This window comes from Lepisosteus platostomus, chromosome 8 (genome assembly GCF_059453375.1).
Source record: "Lepisosteus platostomus isolate fLepPlt1 chromosome 8, fLepPlt1.hap1, whole genome shotgun sequence".
Classification (NCBI taxonomy): Eukaryota; Metazoa; Chordata; class Actinopteri; order Semionotiformes; family Lepisosteidae; genus Lepisosteus; species Lepisosteus platostomus.
In genome coordinates this window covers 51,959,901-51,981,913 of record NC_142618.1, presented here as the reverse complement: position 1 = coordinate 51,981,913, position 22,013 = coordinate 51,959,901, and the positions used below count along the sequence as shown (strand labels likewise).

The 22,013-nt window shown below is 40.6% G+C and overlaps 2 protein-coding genes across 2 annotated transcripts in view; one reads left to right on the top strand and one right to left on the bottom strand.

The window, feature by feature from the left end:
- Positions 1–358: 358 nt before the first annotated feature.
- On the bottom strand, positions 359–13,154 carry LOC148657504 (cyclin-dependent kinase 4 inhibitor D-like). The gene is made up of 5 exons (XM_088643870.1): positions 12,404–13,154; positions 6,201–6,365; positions 4,917–5,135; positions 4,338–4,487; positions 359–1,801 (listed from the first exon to the last, which is right to left on the bottom strand). Exons 2-5 carry the CDS (start codon positions 6,228–6,230, stop codon positions 1,442–1,444), a joined length of 759 nt encoding a protein of 252 aa, XP_088499996.1. The 5' UTR covers positions 6,231–6,365; positions 12,404–13,154; the 3' UTR covers positions 359–1,441.
- A 7,612-nt stretch (positions 13,155–20,766) lies between these two features.
- Positions 20,767–22,013, top strand: part of LOC148657503 (A-type potassium channel modulatory protein DPP6-like) — a 305,728-nt gene continuing 304,481 nt past the window's right edge. The window contains exon 1 of the mRNA XM_088643867.1: positions 20,767–21,746. Coding sequence (XP_088499993.1) covers positions 21,684–21,746 — 63 coding nt within the window. The 5' untranslated portion in view covers positions 20,767–21,683. The remainder of the gene's footprint in view (positions 21,747–22,013) is intronic.

The window sequence follows — 22,013 nt, the reverse complement described above, 5'->3', positions numbered from 1 at the left end:
TATAAATGCAAGAACGTATGACTGCATTATACTTTCTAACAATACTCTTGAAGCATATTGTTAAATAAGTTAATAATTGTTATACTGTAGGTGTAGTGTTATTGACAAAAAGCACAAATAATTAAATAGTCATAAACGAAAGGACATCCTCAGGCAGGAATAAAATGTCTAGGTGGAGGAAAGAGGTTTGAGTTACTCTCATATCCACCAGATGGGTCGCCCTTCAGGACAGGGTGGCCAAACTACAGTACGTACTCGTACTCGTACTCGTACTCAGGCAGGTTTGCTGTTCTTCATCTGCTCTGTGGACACAGTAATCTGCTATGATTTCACAAGCACTACAACAACAAAGACAGACTGATGGATAAGAGATTTATTTGTGCGCCAAAACACAAACATACAAGACAAGGACAACTGCTTTCATGTCAGTGCAACTAAATCAGTTATTGCAAAAACTTACAGTTCTTTTCCAGTTCAAATATAAACATCTGTATCTTTCTGCAATGGCACATAGGTCTACGGATAAACGTTTGTGCAGCAATTCAAATATATATATACTGTATATAATCCAAATAAAACGTTCTGTACAATGTATAAACAGTGGACACATCAATCATAAGAACGATCCTCTGTACATCTGCAAGAAGAGGCTGATGTGATGAAAAAATCATCTGAATCCATCACAGCATTTACCCGAAGAATAAATAAAAAATAATTTAGCTTTTTTTTTAAAGATTTAAATAGAAGAGATTTTAAAAATGTAAAAATATAGCTCCACTCTGTTTTCTGTTTAATATTATAATACATATTTATAATTCCATCGGAGACATTTCTTAACATTCCAGCTACATTAAAGTATTTTTATAGATATGTAATATCAGAACGCTTTACTTAAACAACTTGACAAACCTGAGAAGCAGACACTGGTGATTCCCAGACGGCTGTTACTGTAAACCAGGGTGTTCACATTCAGACCTAGAAGGTTTAGTTAAGCCAACGACTAGATCTATGAAGTAATTAAGAGCTCAGGAAGAATGAAAACCTCCAGAACTGGAGCTGTACAACTGTAGCTGGTGTAAAGATAAGAAAGATGACCTTCTCCTAGCTAACTAGAGAAAAAAACACTGTAGCACACTGTAATCCTATTTTATACAACTCTCCAAAGGCTTGGAAAGTTTGTCTGAAACTGAATCGGGACCCAAAGGATAAGTCTTTGGAGCGCGCACATTTTCTAGTACTAACCAGAAGAGATTGAAACCTATTATAATCTGCAGGGAAGAAAAAAAAAAGTGCTTTTCAAATAACATCTACATGAATCGCATAACATCCTGCACACGTTTTTTTTACACAGGCCTGTTCGCAAAAGCAACAGTGTAACAATTCCGAGGAACAGTCTTCAGCTGCACCAGGGGCGATAGCGCCGCCCTGCCTGTGACTGGAACTACAGGCTCGACTCCAGCTGTTTCTCCAGCAGCTGCACCATGTCTGGGCAGGAGGAGGCCCGGGCCAAGTCCAGAGCGGTGCGCCCGCCGGCGTCCCGGTGGCTGAGGTCGGACCGGGGCGCCAGGAACTCCACCACGTCGGCGTGCCCCTCGGCGATGGCGACGTGGATGGGCAGCGCCCCAGCGCTGTCCGCCACGTTGACCCCGGCGCCAAACTCCACCAGGATGCGCAGCGTCTCCAGGAAGCCGGTCCGGGCCGCGTCGTGTGCGGGGGTGACGCCGGAGTGGTCCTGGACGTTGGGGTCGGCGCCGCGCTCCAGGAGGGCCCGGGCCAGGGAGCAGCAGCCCATCATCATCACCTGGGCAGCAGGGCGATCGGGAGACAAACGAGCGTGACTGGCACCGCGGTAAAGCGCGCTCCCCAGATCGACAGCGTCACCCCTCCGCTGTTCACTGCTTCTTCCAGTTCCACGGTCGCGGAGCCGATCCTGGCGGGCAGCAGGCCCCAGGCGGGATACACCCTGGACGGGAATCCGGTCCACCGCAGGGCACATAGAGACACAGACGTGCTCGCGCTCCCACCAGGGCCAGTTTGCCCAGAACCCGGTTACCCTACCAGTATGTCGTTGGACTGCTGGAGGAAACCCAAGCACCGGGAAGAAACCTGTGTGAGCGCACGCACAGGGAGAACACACAAACTTCACGCAGGTAGTCGCCCAGGGCCTCAGCGCTGCCAGGCAGCAACGCTAAACAACTGTGCCTCCATGCTGCATCAACAGCACCAATGTGAATAAAACTGCCAGCGCCCCTGCCCTGCAAAACACCTACACCGAATTAAAAGCAGAAGAGCAGAACTTTATTGCAGTTGTTTATACACTAATTCTAGCTGTGGGATCTGTGTTCCTAGGAAACCGCACTGTGGTCATGTTTGCTGTGATACACAACTAGGTGGAGCGGTGGCTCTGTGGCTAAGGAGCTGTGCCTGTGACTGGAAGGTTGCTGGTTCAAATCCTGCAGCTGGCAGAGGAATCCTACTCTGTTGGGCCACTGAGCAAGGCCCTTAACACCAACTACTCCAGGGGTGCTGTACAATGGCAGACCCTTCTCTCCCTGTCTGTGTCTCCATGGCGAAAAGCTGGGGTATGTGAAAAGATGAATTCCTAATGCAAGAAATTGTATAGGGCTAATAAAGAAACATTAACTGATCCACCTTTTCAATCTTTCCAAACAGCTGGTGCTGCAGGACTAGCCCTGCTATTACTATAAATCACACTTCATCTCAACACTTAAAACATTTCTAAAATGGTATAGACTTTTTAGAAATTGGGACATAAAACCTTTTACATTTTCACTTGTTTTTTAAGGTTGGGGTTTTCTTGAAGGGTTTGTTTACTGTATGTCTTTTAGAGTACCATACAAACATGCCAGTTAACATACAGTAAGGTAAACCAGAAGTCTGGACTACAAGTAGTGTATATTAGCTATTTTATATCAGACAAAACAGCATTGATAACAACACATACAACTCACTTACAGACTAACCAAGAGATTAAATTTTCCTTTTTAATCCTGCCATTTTTACTGCCATTGTTCCCAGTTATTGCCTGCCCTTTCCTGTTGGGAAAATTGCTCTTTTAAAGTAGAGTTGGGGAATACAGTATTTAAGTTTCATGCCGGGTAAAAAAAAAAAAAATAGTCTTGTCGGCCATGGACAGTAGAAAAATACTTTATTGAAATGTAAGAAGGGTTTATTTCAACCTTAACTCAAATGTAACTATCGATTTATTGGGAGGTTTAAATGATTTTTATGGGACATGAATTGTCATCAGGTGAACAAAAAAGTGGAGCATTTATATAAACGGTTTTCTTCAGCTGCCTTTCTGCACCAGAAACAAAAATCGTTCATCTGGAAGATAGCAAAACGATGTCGCGGAAGAAATAAAACAAAAACCTCCTCACCGGAGAGTATTGGTTTATTATAACTCCTCCTTTATACTCTCCCATAGTATGACATCACATCACCTATTTATTTAAAAACGTTGTTTTGTATTTCAGAGACGTGTAGACAAATGTACATGTATCGGCTTACAACGTACTGTAGCATCTGCGCGCTGAGAAGACACTAGTTAACAACAGGCGAGTGGGAAAACATGTCAAGTTGTCAGGTTGTTGCAGGGATGTTGGTGACCTTCGGTGACCCGGGATAGCGGAACAACGACGCGCCTGCGTTTTCAAAGCCAAATAAATGTCTTTTGAACGAAAATATGAGTTTTAATATACAAAGCAGTGCTTTTCAGAAGCTTATGCGGGAGTTTCTTTCCTTGTGTACAGTAGGCTTGGCTCCTGAGTACAAGGCGCGTCTTGGACGGGACACGTTCCGCGCAATTTTGTCTCGGAGAAAAAAATAAATAAAAATAAACCAGAGACTCTCCGGTCTTTCTTGTCGAGGTCGAAACCAAACGACTTTCTGTTTTGTCGCACTTGTTCACAAGGCGATTTAAACACGAAGGATCACAAGAGCGCTCCGGGACTACACTCAATGAAACCACGCGTTATAGCGACAACGCGCTGGGACACACATTACATCCCAACAGACAGGTGTGTCGCCCTGAACACTTCAAATACTGTACTAGGCTTGTACCTCACAGTCTAAAAGTTGCATTCGCGGACCTCCCTAGAGTCGGGGGTTGCAAATCAAATCCCAAGGCACTGGCAAACTCCAGGCGGCGGGCGACTCCAGGTTCAACCCGGGCGGGAGCTGCAAAGGCGCGTTGATAAGCGAGAGCAGCGGGCACCTCTTTACGCAAAGAGTGGCGGGGGTCGAGGGGGACACGTTTCGCCCGAGTTGAGATGAGACCTTCCTGAGGATCAACCCCCCCCCCCCCCGTGAATTACCTGCAGCGCCGTTTTCCCGAACTCGTTGACCGTGTCGGGGGGCAGGCGCTGATCCTGCAGCAGCCGGCGCACCTCGGCGAGCCTCCCCCCGGCAGCCGCGGAGGTCAGCCGCTTCCCGGCGTCTGTCTCTTCCAGCACCATTGCAGCAGCCTGCAGGGAGGGATCAGCTGTTGTAAAGCAACAGTAAGAAGAAGTCTGGGAGTATAATCGATCAGTGTCTCCTGCACGTTGATGTACTGTACGTCCGCCACTGTCTAGTGAGAGCTGTCACCTGTGTTCTGTGCAGCAACAGCATCAATACTGATTTATATGCACAGTATGGAGAAAGGACTGACATCCTGTCAAACCGCTTTAGTTAACAGCATTCAGAGAAAAAAATTAAACTGTCATGCGTCATGTATTGCCTTTCGAGTTTTCCCAAGAAAAATGTGACGTTTTATGAGATTTTATAGAAAACACACTCACCTATTCTACATATGTACATCAAACGTGTATATCTATACCCCTGGCTAACATCTGAAATACTCGTATTTTTTAAGAATAAACGATTTCGGAAAAAAACATGATATAAAAAGGTACCTTTGGCAGAGGTCCGCTCACCTTTCTGTATTTTGCGCTCAGCGCCCGCTGTCGGGGGAGGGGGCATCTCCACCAATCAGCGCGGACCGCCGAGCGGCCCGACACCACATAGGCCCAGAGGGCGGAGACACAGGTTGGTTGCCACCCTGTCGCCATGGTAACTCCGGCCGGCCAGCCAATGGGAAGCGGGCAGGAGAAGGCGGGCTGTTCAATCGCGAGCTGCCGCAGGGAAAGAGAGATCGCAATCGATGTCCAGGAGCATAGAGATCGATGCGAAGATGGGAGAAACACACGAGTTCCCCATGCTTTTGCTTTCACATTCCAGCTGTAGTAAAAGCGCTTGTATTACCATATGAAGCTATAATTAAAAATTCTGCATAAAGACGATAGACCAGTTTAAAAACTGAAATCAAAGCGTAGTTCACGTTTTCCATAAGTGTAGATAAGACTAGTATTCCAGTCCCAACGTATTAAAGTAAAGCGAACTTAAACCATATTCGAAAACACAATAGTAACTGATTTGCGCCTTGTTGCACTTGGGCCCTTACATTTCAGGGTTCAGTGACCATGGACCAGCCACCAGGGGCCGCCAAATCAGTTCAAAATAGTCGACCTCTGTGTGTAATTGCTCGTCAAGTCTAATTAGTCTAATTGAACGTCTGGAGCGTGAATGTGCACACAGGACACAGCACAGTTGTGCTGATAGGGACCATCGTTTGCTTTGTTGGTAGACCATTGCAGGCAGTGCACTGAGTGAAGAGGCCTTAGTTGGCCCTAGAAAAGCACCAGGAGTACTGTGGCTTTGTGTTGTGTCAGGGTGTGGAGTGGCTCATATGCAGGAGTCCACTAGGCAATGCTGCCTGATGTGGGGCTCTGTCACACGATTCGTTTGGGTTTTTCTTTCTTAGAAAAATGAAAAATAACATTTTTTTCTCATCTACAGTGGATTCCTATAAATTGCAATGCGTGCCATATCCAATGACATTTCATGCCTAATCCTCTCTGGAGGATAAGCATGCAGACATGAGATGCGTTACGGATAATACCCCTATATTAAAACAGCCCAGATCCCAACAGCCCTTACAAACTATGCAACTTACATTAATGTACCTATAAACTACATATAGACTACATTAGCTTTGTTCCAATGCCTCAGGGGAAAAAAAGCATTGGTTATATGTACATTGATTTTCCGAACGACATACTTAAGAACCCAACACTGCTACACAAACAGAGTGAGAAGATCAGGATTTTAATTTTGAAATCAAATATGGTGCTCCTCACATCTTTTTTGTTTGCGATAGCCTCATACATAAATAAACAGGCTGTTAAATATTGATGATCCACAAACAGGTTTCTCCCTGGTGAGGTCTCCTCAGTGTGCTGGCCTTGTCCTGGCTGCTCTCTTGTTGCTCTTTAGTCCTTCATTTGAACTGGCAGCTCCATCCACTGCTGAGGACAAAGACTTCAACAAATTGGAATGGGGCCTGCGGCAGGACTTCACGGCCCAAGTGAATGAAAAATTGAACGTATATTTAAAACAAATCTGAAATACTCTACGTTTAGTGTTTTTTAAAAGATCTACAGTATACAGTATGAAAACAAGACATACATATTTTGAGTTTAACAAGTACCGTTCAAGTCATAAAAGGAAGCTTTTGATCTTGACAGAAGGGCCTCATGGCGTGACTGTGAGGTACTGAAGGAGTTTTAGGAAGGAGCCAGGTCCTGACATTAGGGTTATGAACAGTTACCCGGATTTGGTTAGTCCTACTACTGTGATCATGTCAAATATTCAACAATGTTCAGGAACAAAAGAGCTGCCATCTTTAAAGTTTATATATTCTCTGTCATTACGTCCAACCGTGTGCTTTCTGATGGTTTCATTTTTTTTGTCGGTCCTATTTAGCTGATAATTTGATTAGGTGTTACATTTATTTTCCTTTATTGTATAACATTTTATTACCTTTCCTAAGTTGGAGTCATGAACAAAAGAACAGGGCCTTCAGCATGGCCCTCTTCTTTAAAAAATAAACATCTTTTACGTAATCCAAATACTTTTTTGTAACAGCCCTTCCCAGCAGGCACTGCTTTGCGTCCCTTGCCATATCCCATCACCTCCCCCCTATAGCGCTCCTATGGCTCTTCCTGGGGGATTCCGATTGGCCAGGCTCCCACTTCCTCCGCCGAACTCCTCACTTCTGCTATTCCATCGTAATTGGGGTTGTTTTGACCACAGCCTTTTCGGTCTAGAATTTACTTATCGGCTTATGGGATGTGGCAATGTCTCCTCTTGCCTACTGCAGTCAGTAAGCACTGTTTAAAGATTTACTTGAATGAAGGGTCAGAAATGTTTTAGAGACATGCACCTGCATCAAGTAAACCAAAGATGTTGAATCTCAGAAATAAATGACTCTATATCTCCAGTTTTAGTGATCAAAAATCAGAAGCACCAACTTACCACAGAAATGCAGAGAACTATATATATTGACATTGATTAGAAACAAGGAAAAAGTAATGTATAAAATACACATATTTATGTACAGTACATGTCAATGCATGTACAGTACATCTACAAATAAAAACATGCATGCATATATTTTACATGGTCATATCTTTTGTTTTTATGTACATTTACATAAACATATACAATTAGGTTTTTGGAGGAGGCTGAACTACATTGCATTAATAAATGACTGAAAAAGATGTTTTTATGTTGCACTCAACAAGTAAATGATTTAAAAAGTCATTTGGTTCTGAATGTTTTGGATGAAAGTCCTTCACCCAGTTAGAAAGCAATTTATAGTAAATGATTGTTTAAAATGTCTGAGCAAGATGCAGACATGATGTCAGTATATTTATCAGCCAGTGCGGTGTAGCTCAACCAGTCAAAGTGCTGTCCTGGACTGGATTTCACCTGTGAAATCTTACTAGACAAGAACTGCCTGATATTGGCTGGTCTTGAGAGGAAAGGTAGCTGTTCATTTTAATTAAAAAATGTTGTGTTTCTCTATTCCCTATGACTTCATGGGTCATCGATGACTTGTTAACAGCACAGATATATGCACAACCAAAACCTTTGGTGCCCATTTACTTTTAATTTTTACTAAAACATACTGTGCATGGCAGACAATACTGTATCTCATAAAAAGGTGAGATAAACTTTAACCACTTACCGCATGAGAAAATCAATGAATAGGCAAATTACAAGGCGTTTACATAGATTATGGTGTAGAAATGTAATAAAAATGACAATAGGAAAAGCATAATTACAAATATCCAGTTCTGTGAACTGGTGATAAAACTGTAAACAGATTCATTGTGTATAAAAGATGCTTGTTAGGAAGACTCCTCTTTGCCAGAGTAAAATGCCTTAGGATACAGTAATTATTCTCATTTTCCCTGCTGTAAAATTACTGTTTGATGTTATTCATCCATTATGTCTGCTATTCTGCCCTTTTGCATAGTCAATAACAGCCGTTTGTTTTATTACAGGTCATCATATTTATGTATAATTATATTTTCTATGTGGATAATTGTTTGGCATTTACAGTATATGGAAACCTACCAGCTGCTTCTTTACTTATTTTTAGAAATTACACTTGAACTTGAAAGTTGAAACTTGGACTTCAGAGTAGTATAGTGGCAGGCTAGGTTTAAGGTTTATGTTTAGAGCTAAATTGGTAAAACTATGGTTAATCTTGAGGTTGGGTTTAAGGATAGTTATAGGGTTATGTTACACAACCATTAAAGTGTAGTTGGAAAAAGTTAAGTTTAAAGCATAAATGTACACCCCTAAATAACTTGTAATACACAGCAATTGAAACAGTGCTGTCTTCCACCAGCAGTAGGTCTTCCCACCACTGATCACACTATTGTCAGCAGCTACGGTATATCACCCTAAACTCACAACTGACAATCCACTGAAGCTCAACAGGTGTGAGCCTGGCCAGTGCCTGGATAGGAGACAACCTGGGAAAACCGAGGTTGCTGCTGGAAGAGGTGTTAGTAGGACCAGTAGGAAGCACTCACCCTTCAGTTTGTCCTAATACCCCAGTATAGTGATGGGGACACTATACTGTAAAAAAATGTTCTGTTCCTTGAATGAGATGTAAAACCAAGGTTCCCAAACCAATAAAGTTTGAGTTTCAGTGCTTTCAAATAAAAATATCACAGAGGACAAAATTTCAATGTAGGATTTGTAATTCAGTAAAATGAGAGAATTGGTCAAGGGTCTGAATACTTTTTCAAGGCACTGTAAATGTAAGGGTTACTGTTATCCTTTCTATAATTACTACTTGTTTAATACTTTCATTAGACTGCCAATCTAACCTATTCTGCATACTTGTTAGAGGTGGGAACAATCTGGAAGATCTGGGCAAAATCCATATTAATGTAGTATTAATATGAAGGAGAATATATAAAATCTATACATAAAGGCTTCTAAGCCCAGAAGGAAATGCAGGACCTTGTGGCAATATACTACAAAGCCTACCATAGTGCCAGGCATTAGTTAAATACAATCCATAGCTCAACAATACACAAGTTACATACTTGTCATGTAGACTTTCTGCTTTTCTCTTTTGAGTTGCAAGTTACGTTCAGGTTTTTGTCTCTCTTGTGAGTATAAGTGTGTTCTACATTATTTCTGGTTGGATGTGAAGTTTTTAACTTTGAAGGGCATCATACAGTAAGTAGTTTTTTTTTCCTCCTAAAGTAATTAAAATAAATTATTCCCAAAACCTTTTGAAAAAGGACTACTGATAAATAATTTACATTTGCAAGCTGACTATCTCATTTGAGAGTGCAAATAACAAAGGAGGAAATTAAGATAATTTGCTTCTGTTAAAACCCCATGACTACACTGTGGTTGAGCCAAATAGAAAAGATCTAAATGTTAAAATAAAATTTTCTTTGCTGGAAATACATTCTTTGTAGAAGGTTGCAGGTATTATACTAGTCATTCAAGTCCCTTCAGAATGTGCAGATTATTCATCTACTATCTAAAATGCAGAACTGTATTTAATCGGATGACAAGCACATTAATATTGACTACTGCTCCCAAATACGATGTGAGAACGTTATTGAAATTAGCCATATTCTTTATTGTTCAACAGAGCAACGAAGAATCTAAACAGTTAAAACTGAATGATAAAATACGATAGCATTTAGAGAAAGATGAGTTGAAAGCAGAAAAAACATCAAACATAATGTTTTTTAAATGATCTTACCCATGCCCATACCCAGAGTTAATTATGAAATCTAACTGACAGAAATGAGATTGAAATGAATCAATACTTTGCTAATGAAATCAACAAATGTCACGAAACATCCATCCAGCCATGTTCAATAGCCACTTAGTCCAATACGGGACCTGGTGCCCGAGCTGTCAGACCATGGGCGCAAAGCAAGATACTGTACACTAGAGACAGGGCAGACACATATAGTACATTCACTCACACATGCACAAGGGGGACAATATAAAGACTCCAATTAACCCGGAGAGCATATCATTTGATTCTGTAAGAAAACCAGAGAACCCACTGAATCACTCAAACTTCACACAGACAGATCCCCCGGATAGATCAGAACCTGGAACAACAGTGCTGTACTGCAGCCCCATTAATCATTGTATAATAACATTCTGAAAAACCACACTTTGGAAATACATAAGTGAAATGGGCTTGTTAGTAGAAGGTGCAATATTATTAGCAATGGTAACATTAGCACGTTTGTGAGAGATATTTCTGCTCCTCTGCAGTACCTTTTTTATCAACATGACAGATGCAGGGAACTTTTCACATTTCACCGCTAATATTTTGTTTCACCAAATGTGTACCGTTGAACATTAAGGTAGGAGTGACAATTCCAAAGAGGCATTTTTATGTTTATTTCAAAGATTCTGCCGGATTATTCAGGACTAAAAAGGGCAAGTACCATTAGAAATATTTGTACCTATTGTTAAATTGTCCTTTGTTGACCTTCTCCACAATTAATGCCTTATTCTACAGATTTTTTTTTTTTGGATAAACAGATAATATGACTGTCAAATACTTGTTTTTTGAATAGCTTCTTCTTGTTAGATATATACCTATACCGTGCCATCAAACAGAAACCATACAATAAATTTAATACATGACACATTTTAGGCTGACATTCCTAATAAACCCTAGTTTTCAAGGAGGAGAGAACCCTGAAAAGGGGCATATTATTTACAGACTTCACTAGAGTTTTTCTTTTCTTACTTTTATTGAAAGCAATACTCACAGATTGCAAATATAAAATACCTGAGACAGGACATAACCATAAAACTATTGACCAATTGGCCTTATGTCTGTTAGACTTAAACGTTTTAGAAAACCTAGAATTAAACTAAAAGAATATGTACAAAACAATTACAATGATTTTAAGAAAGGATCAATAGTGATTTAGAAAAGGCACATATTGTTTAACTAGCTTGCTATAATTCCCCAAATTAACACCAAGCATAATAGATACAACTAAAGCACCAAAGGTGATATATTTAGACTTGCCAAAAGCTTTTGGTAAGGTTCCTCATGAAAAGCCTGATAATGAAATTTAAAACTCTAAGAATTCACAATAATACACGTAAATCAAAAACAGATTAACAAACAGGAAACTCATGTGTCATCTTATGGGGCACAACTTCTGTTAGGTAAAACATAAGCAGTGGTGTACTGCAGGGATCTACTTTGAACCCACTGCTCTTCCTAATCTATACCAGCAATTTACATTCTGATGCAGGCAGCAAATTAGTTAAAACTGGAAATAATACAAAAGTAGAGGAAACGGCAAAGAGAGAAATAGCAGCAAGGGAATTACGAAGAGATTTGAACAAAATTACAGAGCGGGCAGAGACAAATTAAATGAAATACAATACAGTATATGTTGCATGGTTAATGCAGAGCTGCAATATGAGACACACATAATGAATCTAGATCTCTATGTTGATTTGTCTGTGCACAATAGAAGATGCTGTCACAGAATGAATTACGTCACTCCGACGTATGGAATCGTCAATATCTCAGAATTCAAATGATAACGAACAGTCGGGTTTGACCGGAAACAAATGAATACAGCAAACCTCGCTTTAACGGACAAAATCTGTTAAAGTGGATTTTTTTCTGGATATCTAGACATTGTCCGCAACAACAGGCAAGTATATACTCTGTATAGGCGTAGGCATTGCTCACCTCGGCTGTTGAGTTTCGTATGCTTTAGCGAATTAAAGAACAATAATTTTAAATCCACTGAAAAGGTAACGATGTGTAAAAAAGCTTTCTTAGATGCACAAATACCAAAACAATGTAAAAATGCATATTGCATAGTTTAAAAATTCAGGAATATCTGTGCTGAAAGAAAGCGGATAACCGTTACATTCAGTTATCTACCGTAGTCGGGTTGTTTTATACAAATATCAGCAATGGCTCTTAAAAGGCTGTTCATCAGAAAGTGAATAAAAGGACATACCTGATAAAGCTAATACAGTCAGGTATATCGTGATGGAGCCCGTCCATCACGTGTTCAGTTTAACCGTGAAATAATGATTACCCAAACTCAATATCCATTCTGTAATAAACTCATGCTTTCGCAGCAAATATAAGCGCCGCATTTGCAACGTCAACCCAGACGTCACAATAACGGGCTTTACATCTGTGATGACGCCACTCATTAACACAATGAAAATTGTTCATCATGTCTGTGAGATTTTTTTTAATAACAGATATCCAAGCCCTTCATTTCATGTGTTGCGAATATCATCCATCTATTCATTTTCTAACTGCTTCTTCCCATTCAAGATCGCGGGGGAGCCCGAGCCTATCCCGGCAAGCAACAGGGAAAAGACAGGATACATCCCAGATCGGACGCCAGTCCACCACAGGGCACACACAGACATACACACACCCAGGGCCCATTTTCACAGAAGGCAGTTAACCTACCAGTGTGTTTTTCAGTATGTATTTGGACTGTGAGAGGAAAGCAGAGCACCAGGCAAAAACCTATACAAACGTGGAGAACATACAAACTCCACACAGATGACAGACGGCGGACAGATTCCAGGTCCAGACTGAAACCCAGGGCCCCAGCACTGCAAGGCAGCAACGTAAACCACTGTGCCCAAGGTCCACAACTGAACCATTATGCTTACAATTAGCAGCTTGTTGCTAACTGCACTATTCATGTGAGTTCAGGACATATTAATTATCTATTTTTTTAGAATGTGAAACAATCATTTGTATATCTCAAACACAATCCTGTACTGGATGAAAGGCTCCAACCAGACCCTGTAAAGATTCCTGTCTCCTGGTCTTCATATCTACTGATGTACAGTAGATGAGCCCTCCCCTGCTGGGCTCCTGTTCTCTCCTGGAGGAATTTTCATACTCCATTGTTCACCCGTTGTTCTTAATGTTTTCAGCCGCTCACAGTGCTCCGTCTCCACTCGTCTACTAATATCTGCAGTGAGCTTGCTCCTAGTCTCATACACTTCACACTCAGATAATCGGACTCCATAGGATGGACTACAAATCCAGGATCCAGGCTATGCTGCAATAGTACCCATGAACAATAATACAATACAGTCACATTCTGGACAGGGCTCGGTTTGTTTATTACAACTGATGACAGTTTTTTGTTTTTCCCAGATTGCTGAAATTAATTTGAAACCAAGTGTTCTGGTACACAGTGCCTGCCGTGTTCTGTGCCTACTGTGAGCTGTGTTCTGTAATAGCCGTGTGGCTTTGCAGTGTAGGGGCCTTTCAGAGCTATTTTGCGGTCACTCACAATCCCTCCCTTCTTCACAGCAGTCCATCGGCAGGAGAAACACGAAGTTTATCTGTGCAGACAGAAGGACCGAAGGCACAAATCACTGTTCCTTCGGCCTGCCATTATTTCAGCGGTTCAAAGCATCTCTGTATCTTTGAACACAGCTTGAAAGCACATTGTAACTAAAATGTTTTTTTTTTTTCCTTTTCAGCCTGCCTGTTTATAGGATTGTTATCACTAAAGAAATTCTTCAGAAAAGCGTCACAGGAATCTCATTACTGTGTGCTTGTCAGTGTATGGACTGACCATTTAGTGCACCTGCATGTAGTTGCCAAAGGTATCCACTGTGGATTCTGAGAAAGCCCACATCATTCATCAGCTTTGATTCTGATGAATTCCACTGAGCAAACTTTATTGATGAGCATTTTCCTTATTTTAATCAGGTACAGTCATATCTTTCCCTGTTCAAGAAAAATAGAAAAATGGTTCCTTAAGCTTGTCAGAGCTTTCCTTTCAGCTCAGAAATGTATCAAATGTATTTTAGCATGACACCCCTAATTGAAATTCTACACTCTTAATTATGGATTCTAACATCCATCCATTGTCTAACTGCTTCATGTAATTCAGGGTCATGAGGGTGGTTGAGCCTGTCCTGGCAAGCAACAGGAGCAGGATACACCTCAGAGGAAGTACTGTACCAGTCCTTCGCAGATATCCTAACATTGTTTGCCTTTTGTAGCTACTTTACCCAGAACACGATTGAGATGTCATCCTTGGTACAACCCTGCTTGAAATGCATTTCATGCACAGTTTACCTTTTACATCAAAGAGACACTTGACTTCATCTGTTACTGTTGTTGTTATTGGAAAAAAAAAATGTTTTCAACTTGACTTCAATACTCCGTTCTATCGCTCTTTAATCTGTGTTTGCTATTCTCACGAATACAGGCCTAGTACTTTACCAGTTTGAAAGATGGATAAGTTCATAATTCCTCTTGAGATGGGAGCTGGAGGAGATGGTGAGGAAGGTGAGTTTCTTTAACTATAGCCAGTGGCTATATTGCTGTGCAATTTACAACTGGCAACCCACTGAAGCTATGTACCGTATGTGTGAGTCTTGCCAGTACCTGGATGGGAGACCACCTGGGAAAGCTTAGGTTGCTGTTGGAAGAGTTGTTGGTGGGACCCGGTGGGACATCCTGCAGTCTGTGTGGATCCTAATGTCTCAGTATAGTGATGGCGCCGTCTTTCGGATGAGATGTAAAAACCAAGGTCCTGGCTCTCCGTGGTTATTAAAAATCCCAAAAGGAAATTAAAAAAATATCCAGCTGCAGAACATTGAAGTATAATTATACATTTTATCCAGAGTTACAAAACCTGGGCTAACGCTTCCACTGTTAAAGTAACCACAAAGGGAGAGGTGTATCTTTATACCTGTTCTCAAGGAAAGTGGGAGTTAGGAAATGTGTATTTAATATTTTTAACTGATCTGAATGAAAATAAACTGAAACTAAGAGCATAAGGAAAATTACAAACAAGAGGCCATTCAGCCCATTAAGTACATTTGACAGTGAGTAGCTAATTAATCCCCGAAACTCATCCAACTGTCTCTTTAAACATGGCAAAGTATCATACTCTTATTCATCCAGTATCAATATCTTATTCCAAATCCCCTCAACCCTGTGGGTAGAGAAGAGAAGTGTCTCTGCTCATTTTGAAATGCACTGCCAAGTACAGTATCTTCCTCTTGTGGCCTCTGGTTCATGTTTCACTGTTCATTTTGAGTTTGAGTTTCTTCATGACCTTCTCTTCAGTTCCTTCACTCGGCCTGTGTAGGACTCTTGTTTGCTCATTGTAGTTAGTTTATTCATTTACCAAGGTTGTACCGACTTGAAAACAAAGTTGTGCCGCCTTCTGAAATGTATTGATCTTTTTTTTTCTCTCCATGGACTTGAAAGAACCCAGTTAATGCTTAATGTGGTCTTGGAGCTGTTGTTATGTCCAAAGGAGTCTTTGAACATGGAACAACTTATTTAACCAATACTTACATTTTCAAAATCCACAATGACCATTCCTTAAACTCTTGGGGCCGTACATATGGTCTGCTAGTTACGTTCTGATTATTGTTTCTTTGGCCTTGCATGCAATAGAAGATCTCTTGATCTATAAGTAATTGGTTTGGTTTTGTCAAATATTTTATGGATAGGTGCACTAAAAACATTCCAGTTAGTGAACTGAGAGAGTTTTGTTAATGTCCTATGACTAACATCTCTAGTTTCCTTATGTACAGTGCCTTGCGAAAGTATTCGGCCCCCTTGAACTTTTCAACCTTTTGCCACATTTCAGGCTTCAAACATAAAGATATAAATTTTTTATTTTATGTGAAGAATCACCAACAAGTGGGACACAATTGTGAAGTGGAACGAAATCTATTGGATTTTTGAAACTTTTTTAACTAATAAAAAAATGAAAAGTGGGGCGTGCAAAATTATTCGGCCCCCTTGCGTTAATACTTTGTAGAGCCACCTTTTGCTGCGATTACAGCTGCAAGTCGCTTGGGGTATGTCTCTATCAGTTTTGCACATCGAGAGACTGAAATACTTGCCCATTCTTCCTTGCAAAACAGCTCGAGCTCAGTGAGGTTGGATGGAGAGCGTTTGTGAACAGCAGTTTTCAGCTCTTTCCACAGATTCTCGATTGGATTCAGGTCTGGACTTTGACTTGGCCATTCAAACACCTGGATACGTTTATTTGTGAACCATTCCTTTGTAGATTTTGCTGTATGTTTGGGATCATTGTCTTGTTGGAAGATAAATCTCCGTCCCAGTTTCAGGTCTTTTGCAGACTCCAACAGGTTTTCATCCAGAATGGTCCTGTATTTGGCTGCATCCATCTTCCCCTCAATTTTAACCATCTTCCCTGTCCCTGCTGAAGAAAAGCAGGCCCAAACCATGATGCTGCCACCACCATGTTTGACAGTGGGGATGGTGTGTTGAGGGTGATGAGCTGTGTTGCTTTTACGCCAAACATATCGTTTTGCATTGTGGCCAAAAAGTTCGATTTTGGTTTCATCTGACCAGAGCACCTTCTTCCACATGTTTGGGGTGTCTCCCAGGTGGCTTGTGGCAAACTTTAGACGAGACTTTTTATGGATATCTTTGAGAAATGGCTTTCTTCTTGCCACTCTTCCATAAAGGCCAGATTTGTGCAGTGTAAGACTGATTGTTGTCCTATGGACAGACTCTCCCACCTCAGCTGTAGTTCTCTGCAGTTCATCCAGAGTGATCATGGGCCTCTTGGCTGCATCTCTGATCAGTCTTCTCCTTGTCTGAGCTGAAAGTTTAGAGGGACGGCCAGGTCTTGGTAGATTTGCAGTGGTCTGATACTCCTTCCATTTCAAGATGATCGCTTGCACAGTGCTCCTTGGGATGTTTGAAGCTTGGGAAATCTTTTTGTATCCAAATCCGGCTTTAAACTTCTCCACAACAGTATTACGGACCTGCCTGGTGTGTTCCTTGGTCTTCATGATGCTCTCTGCGCTTTCAACAGAACCTTGAGACTATCACAGAGCAGGTGCATTTATACAGAGACTTGATTACACACAGGTGGATTCTATTTATCACCATCAGTCATTTAGGACAACATTGGATCATTCAGAGATCCTCGCTGAACTTCTGGAGTGAGTTTGCTGCACTGAAAGTAAAGGGGCCGAATAATTTTGCACGCCCCACTTTTCATTTTTTTATTAGTTAAAAAAGTTTCAAAAATCCAATAGATTTCGTTCCACTTCACAATTGTGTCCCACTTGTTGGTGATTCTTCACATAAAATAAAAAATTTATATCTTTATGTTTGAAGCCTGAAATGTGGCAAAAGGTTGAAAAGTTCAAGGGGGCCGAATACTTTCGCAAGGCACTGTATAATCGGTAGAACCATCACTCCTTGGCAATCTGTTGATTTTTAATGCTTGTAGTATCTTCTTTTTCCATGCTAGTATTATTTAATACTGAATGCTGTGTTTGCTCAGCCTTTACAACTGCCCATTTTATCCTTGGTAAACACCCAAGTGAAATAGTCATTTAATACGTCTGCCATTTTCCTTTCAGGATCGAAAAGCTTCATATTTTATCTCGGACATTACTCTATCCTTTACTATTGTTTTGCTATTCTGATGCTGAAAAAACATTTTAGCCTCCACTACAATGTTCTTTTCTGTCACTCACTTGATCTTTCTGCTGTATTTCTAACCTGTTCTAGCAGTTCATCATATTATTTTTCATTAACTAGATTCTTCTTTTATGATGTACAGTATTAGGCTATTTCACCCTCTCTACAGTTTCCATGATTCCAATTACTGTACATGCCAATGCAGTTGCTTGTATCTCTTTGCACTTTGTTCCTCATCATCTTAATGTTAAGGTACAAGAATTTAATTACCTAGTCAATTACCATCTTGTGTTTCCCTTGGGTCATCTTTTTGATTCACCTGCATTGCTTATCTCTTTTGCATATTTTCTTTTTTCTAGATTCAGTGTTTTTTAATCTCTCTGTGAACCCCCCCTTTCCAACTGGCCACCCTATTCAAAAGTAGTCTCTCCATCCATCCGTTTTCCAACTACCTCTTCCAATTCAGGGTTGCTGACTTGTACTGTTCTCTTACTGTATCTGCAGTGTCTAACTCTTTCCCAATATAGTAATTACCTCTCTTATTGCCTGATCCTGATTTCAGATAGTTAATTACCTATTGAGATACTGATCACAGTTAATACACATCACAACCCCACTAAAAATGAGACTTTCAATTGAATTGAACTTTCTCTTAGTAGGCGCTGTAGATGATCTCTTCAGTACCTGTTAGAGAACTTCTAGGAATTAGGTCACATCCTCTGCCCTGCATTTCAGAATGACCTGTTACAGTACATAGGATTCTACCATATACCAGGTGATCCCCTAGTATGAAGATTCCAGAAAATTCTGCAATTTATTAAAATGCTGGTAATGTGTTACATCTAAATGCAGAATTCATTGTATGCTTAATTTAAGTATTTATAGAATAAGACCGGTCTTGATTTCTTTTCTCCCTAGTTTTCAGCCTATTTTTATGAAGATGTACCCTATCTAAAGACAAAAAGAGCTGACTTAACAGCTCTGAGTGCTAGCCACAACCCTTTCAACAAAAAAAGCCCTGCTTAGGCTTCCCTAACTGTAGCTAGCTGCTTACCACACCCTGCCACCCCCTCAAAAACAATTCTTCCAAAACAGAGGAGTGTAACATGTATTGATTTTAAAAGAAATGCATCCAGACAGGTGAAATCCAACCCTTACTTTGTACCACAAATAATCTGCATTTCTAGTGTCAAAACGCGTGCCAGCATTTCGACAAAAATGCATTTTCAGTGCCCTCACAGTCTAATCTCATTACATAAACATCCTGTTACTAGAAAGCCTGCTTCTCAGAATTGACACTTCTATCATTTGCAGTTGCACCAGGGCTACTGTATCTCTATGTAATGCAAGCAGTCAAACATCCTGTGTATAACAAGATCTTTATTCAGCTCTTGGGAAGCTGCTGACTGTAATTAGACTTTCACCTATATCTCAACCCCACTGTTCTCATTGCTTCTTCAGGGCCTGTTATTTATTTCTGTTCACTGTGTTATGGTGAACCGAAAAACTGCTGTGATTCATTTGCATTGCTCAATTAGAAAAGGCAGCAAGGAGCTCTGCATTTAAACATTTATATCACAGTGCCTTCAGCAGCAGACAGCTGGGATTCCCCCCCAAAGCCCTCCAGGTTTGAAAAAAATACTTTTAATTATAAAACATAAATTCAGGAATGGAATGGAAGTTACATTTTGTGACACGGTTGAGCATCTGCAGATACAGTTTAATGTCACACAGGTTTTCACTCACATTGAAGTTAAATTCTGTGGAGCCACCACAGAAATTGATCATATCCATTATGCTGTTATGCTAGAGAGTCAATAATTAGCTGTAGTGTGCTATTGTTAGGTCATTTTGGCTTAAAATTGAACTATTATGTCCTATATGGGAGCCTGAGGTTGTTATATGCCAAAAATAATATTCTTTTTATTATTCACCTTTATGAAGAAACTGCTTCTCGTTTGAATTGATCGAGAGTTAATTATAGCTGTCTTCTCGGTCTACCAATACTGGGACTTAAATTTAACCTTCGAAAAGTTTGAAGGGAACAGTTCTGCTTGTGTTTAATATGCTTACCATTCGGATTAATAAGCCTTTACAAGCATGGAATGTATGGTTGATGAGAGTCCTAATGATTCAGTCAGGAAAAGTTGTGTTTTGTTAAAGCTTTGAGTGGCAGCAGCTGAGAATCTTAATTCAGTGGCATCATGACCTCAGCATTAGTTACACTTAATGGAATCTAATCCAATTCATGCCTGTCCCTGAAAATAATTACTACTGTTAATTAATCATCTGCGAAAGGAGCTTTTGATTTTTTTCAGCCTTTATCATCCCTCATATGAAAAGTTAGTTGTATCTTTTGCTCCTCAGTATAACTTGGAATACTGGTGTTATGAATTGTAATGGCAAGCAGGGAGTTGATATGGAAGTTGGATATCAAAACCCAAAGTGTGGTTTTAACACTTTTTACTAATATTTACAAAAATCCACGACTTACACGTCGCTACTATTATTCTATTATTCTTAAAGAGCTTGTATTAATCAATGGTAGTGTTAACACGTGTAGCAGCAGTCGTGCTGGGGCGTGCTTGTGTTGAAACGGATATCCTCACGGTCAGTGCCGTGGAATGAAAAGGCAGAAAGCTGCATCAGTCCGTGGGCTACTTATCAGGTGGAATTAGTAAATTTTAAGTGATGGCTGGTGGAAAAAACGAAATCCGAGAGATTGGAAGGTAAAAAATACACATATTGTATATTTCAAAAGCCTCCCTCCCCCCACATCAGTTTCCCTTTAAAATAACTTTAGCACGGTTACCCAGAAAACAATTTATCCGCCTGATTGCGGACACAGTCGTAATTAGGAGGCTAAATTTTCATTGACCTCTGAGCCGAAGCAATTTTCCTGTGCTTCAGCTCCAGCTAGGGGCTCGCGTGCCACCTCTCGACAGCTCCGCGAGAACTGCTGGGGGAGGCTCGTGCACGGCTGCGTTTTCCCACTTTCGCCGGGAGGACCCCAAATTACAGCCAGGATTAACCGGACCGGCTTCTATTGCTCACTTCAAGCTAAATGAATTTCCTGCGTTTTTCCATAACAGTACTGAAATAGTAAAAAAGAAAACAAAACAACAACGGCCGTGCCGAGTTTCAAACAGCGGCAGCGCACTTGAAAAGCAGTCGCTGGCATCACTCCGTAACAGACATTAACAGTCCCTACTGATGCAGAGGAAGTTTAACTTGCTTGAAGATCCCCCATTTTTTGGGGGGTTACGTTTTCTGAAAGTTTCTTCGTGAGCTAGCGCAGGCCGAGTGGTCTTAACACGGAATATCAAACTACATCAATAAGGGTACCGGGACAATTTTCTGCCGACGTTATACTGGTGGTGCTTTTCTTGCTGAAGTTATACAGGGTGTTGTGTAAAGGAAAGAAGAGGATGAAGAGAACAAAAAAGGCTGTGAACATCTGAAAAAAAAAATACTCACATCATCAAAGGATATCCTCGTGTTCAGCGCCTTTAACAGATTTGAGAGGCACTTGAACAGAATCCAAAGCGCAGAAAACCATCCCCGGTGACACAAAAGTTGTGTTTTTTTTTTTTACAGAAACATAGCAAATTGTATGATTGTCAAGTTTAAACACGCAACAGGAGATCAAGCCTGAAAGAAAAAAAAAACATAATTGGGATAAAGTCATTTCTTACTGTAGTAAACCTTTTATAGTCCTTTCATGTACTGTACATTTTCCAAGAGTAGCCACAACGAGAGGCGAAGAGGAGCCGTATTTCTGCTGTTTTAAGATTTGGGGGGGCATTTGTAGACCATGAATCAAACTGCAGGAGTTAGTAACAGTGTTGCAAGGTGCACCACGACCAAAGCACCAAAGGTAAGTAACCTGTGTATTTTTTCTGAGTTCAAATAAAGACGTTCTTGCTAGAATTCGAGCGTCCCTTTTCCTCAGTAACGCTAAGGTTTTTTTTTTTCCAAAACATGGTACGAGTACGTTAAAAAAAGTGTGCCTTTCTAAAAAGTGTAAAAAGCACATTTTTATGCAAATGCTGTATTGGCTCTTCATCATCTGGTAGCCTGGTTTTCACAGTTAAAACGTGATAACGTTCAGAACTGGGATTTGAAAATGAAGTGAAGTTTTAAC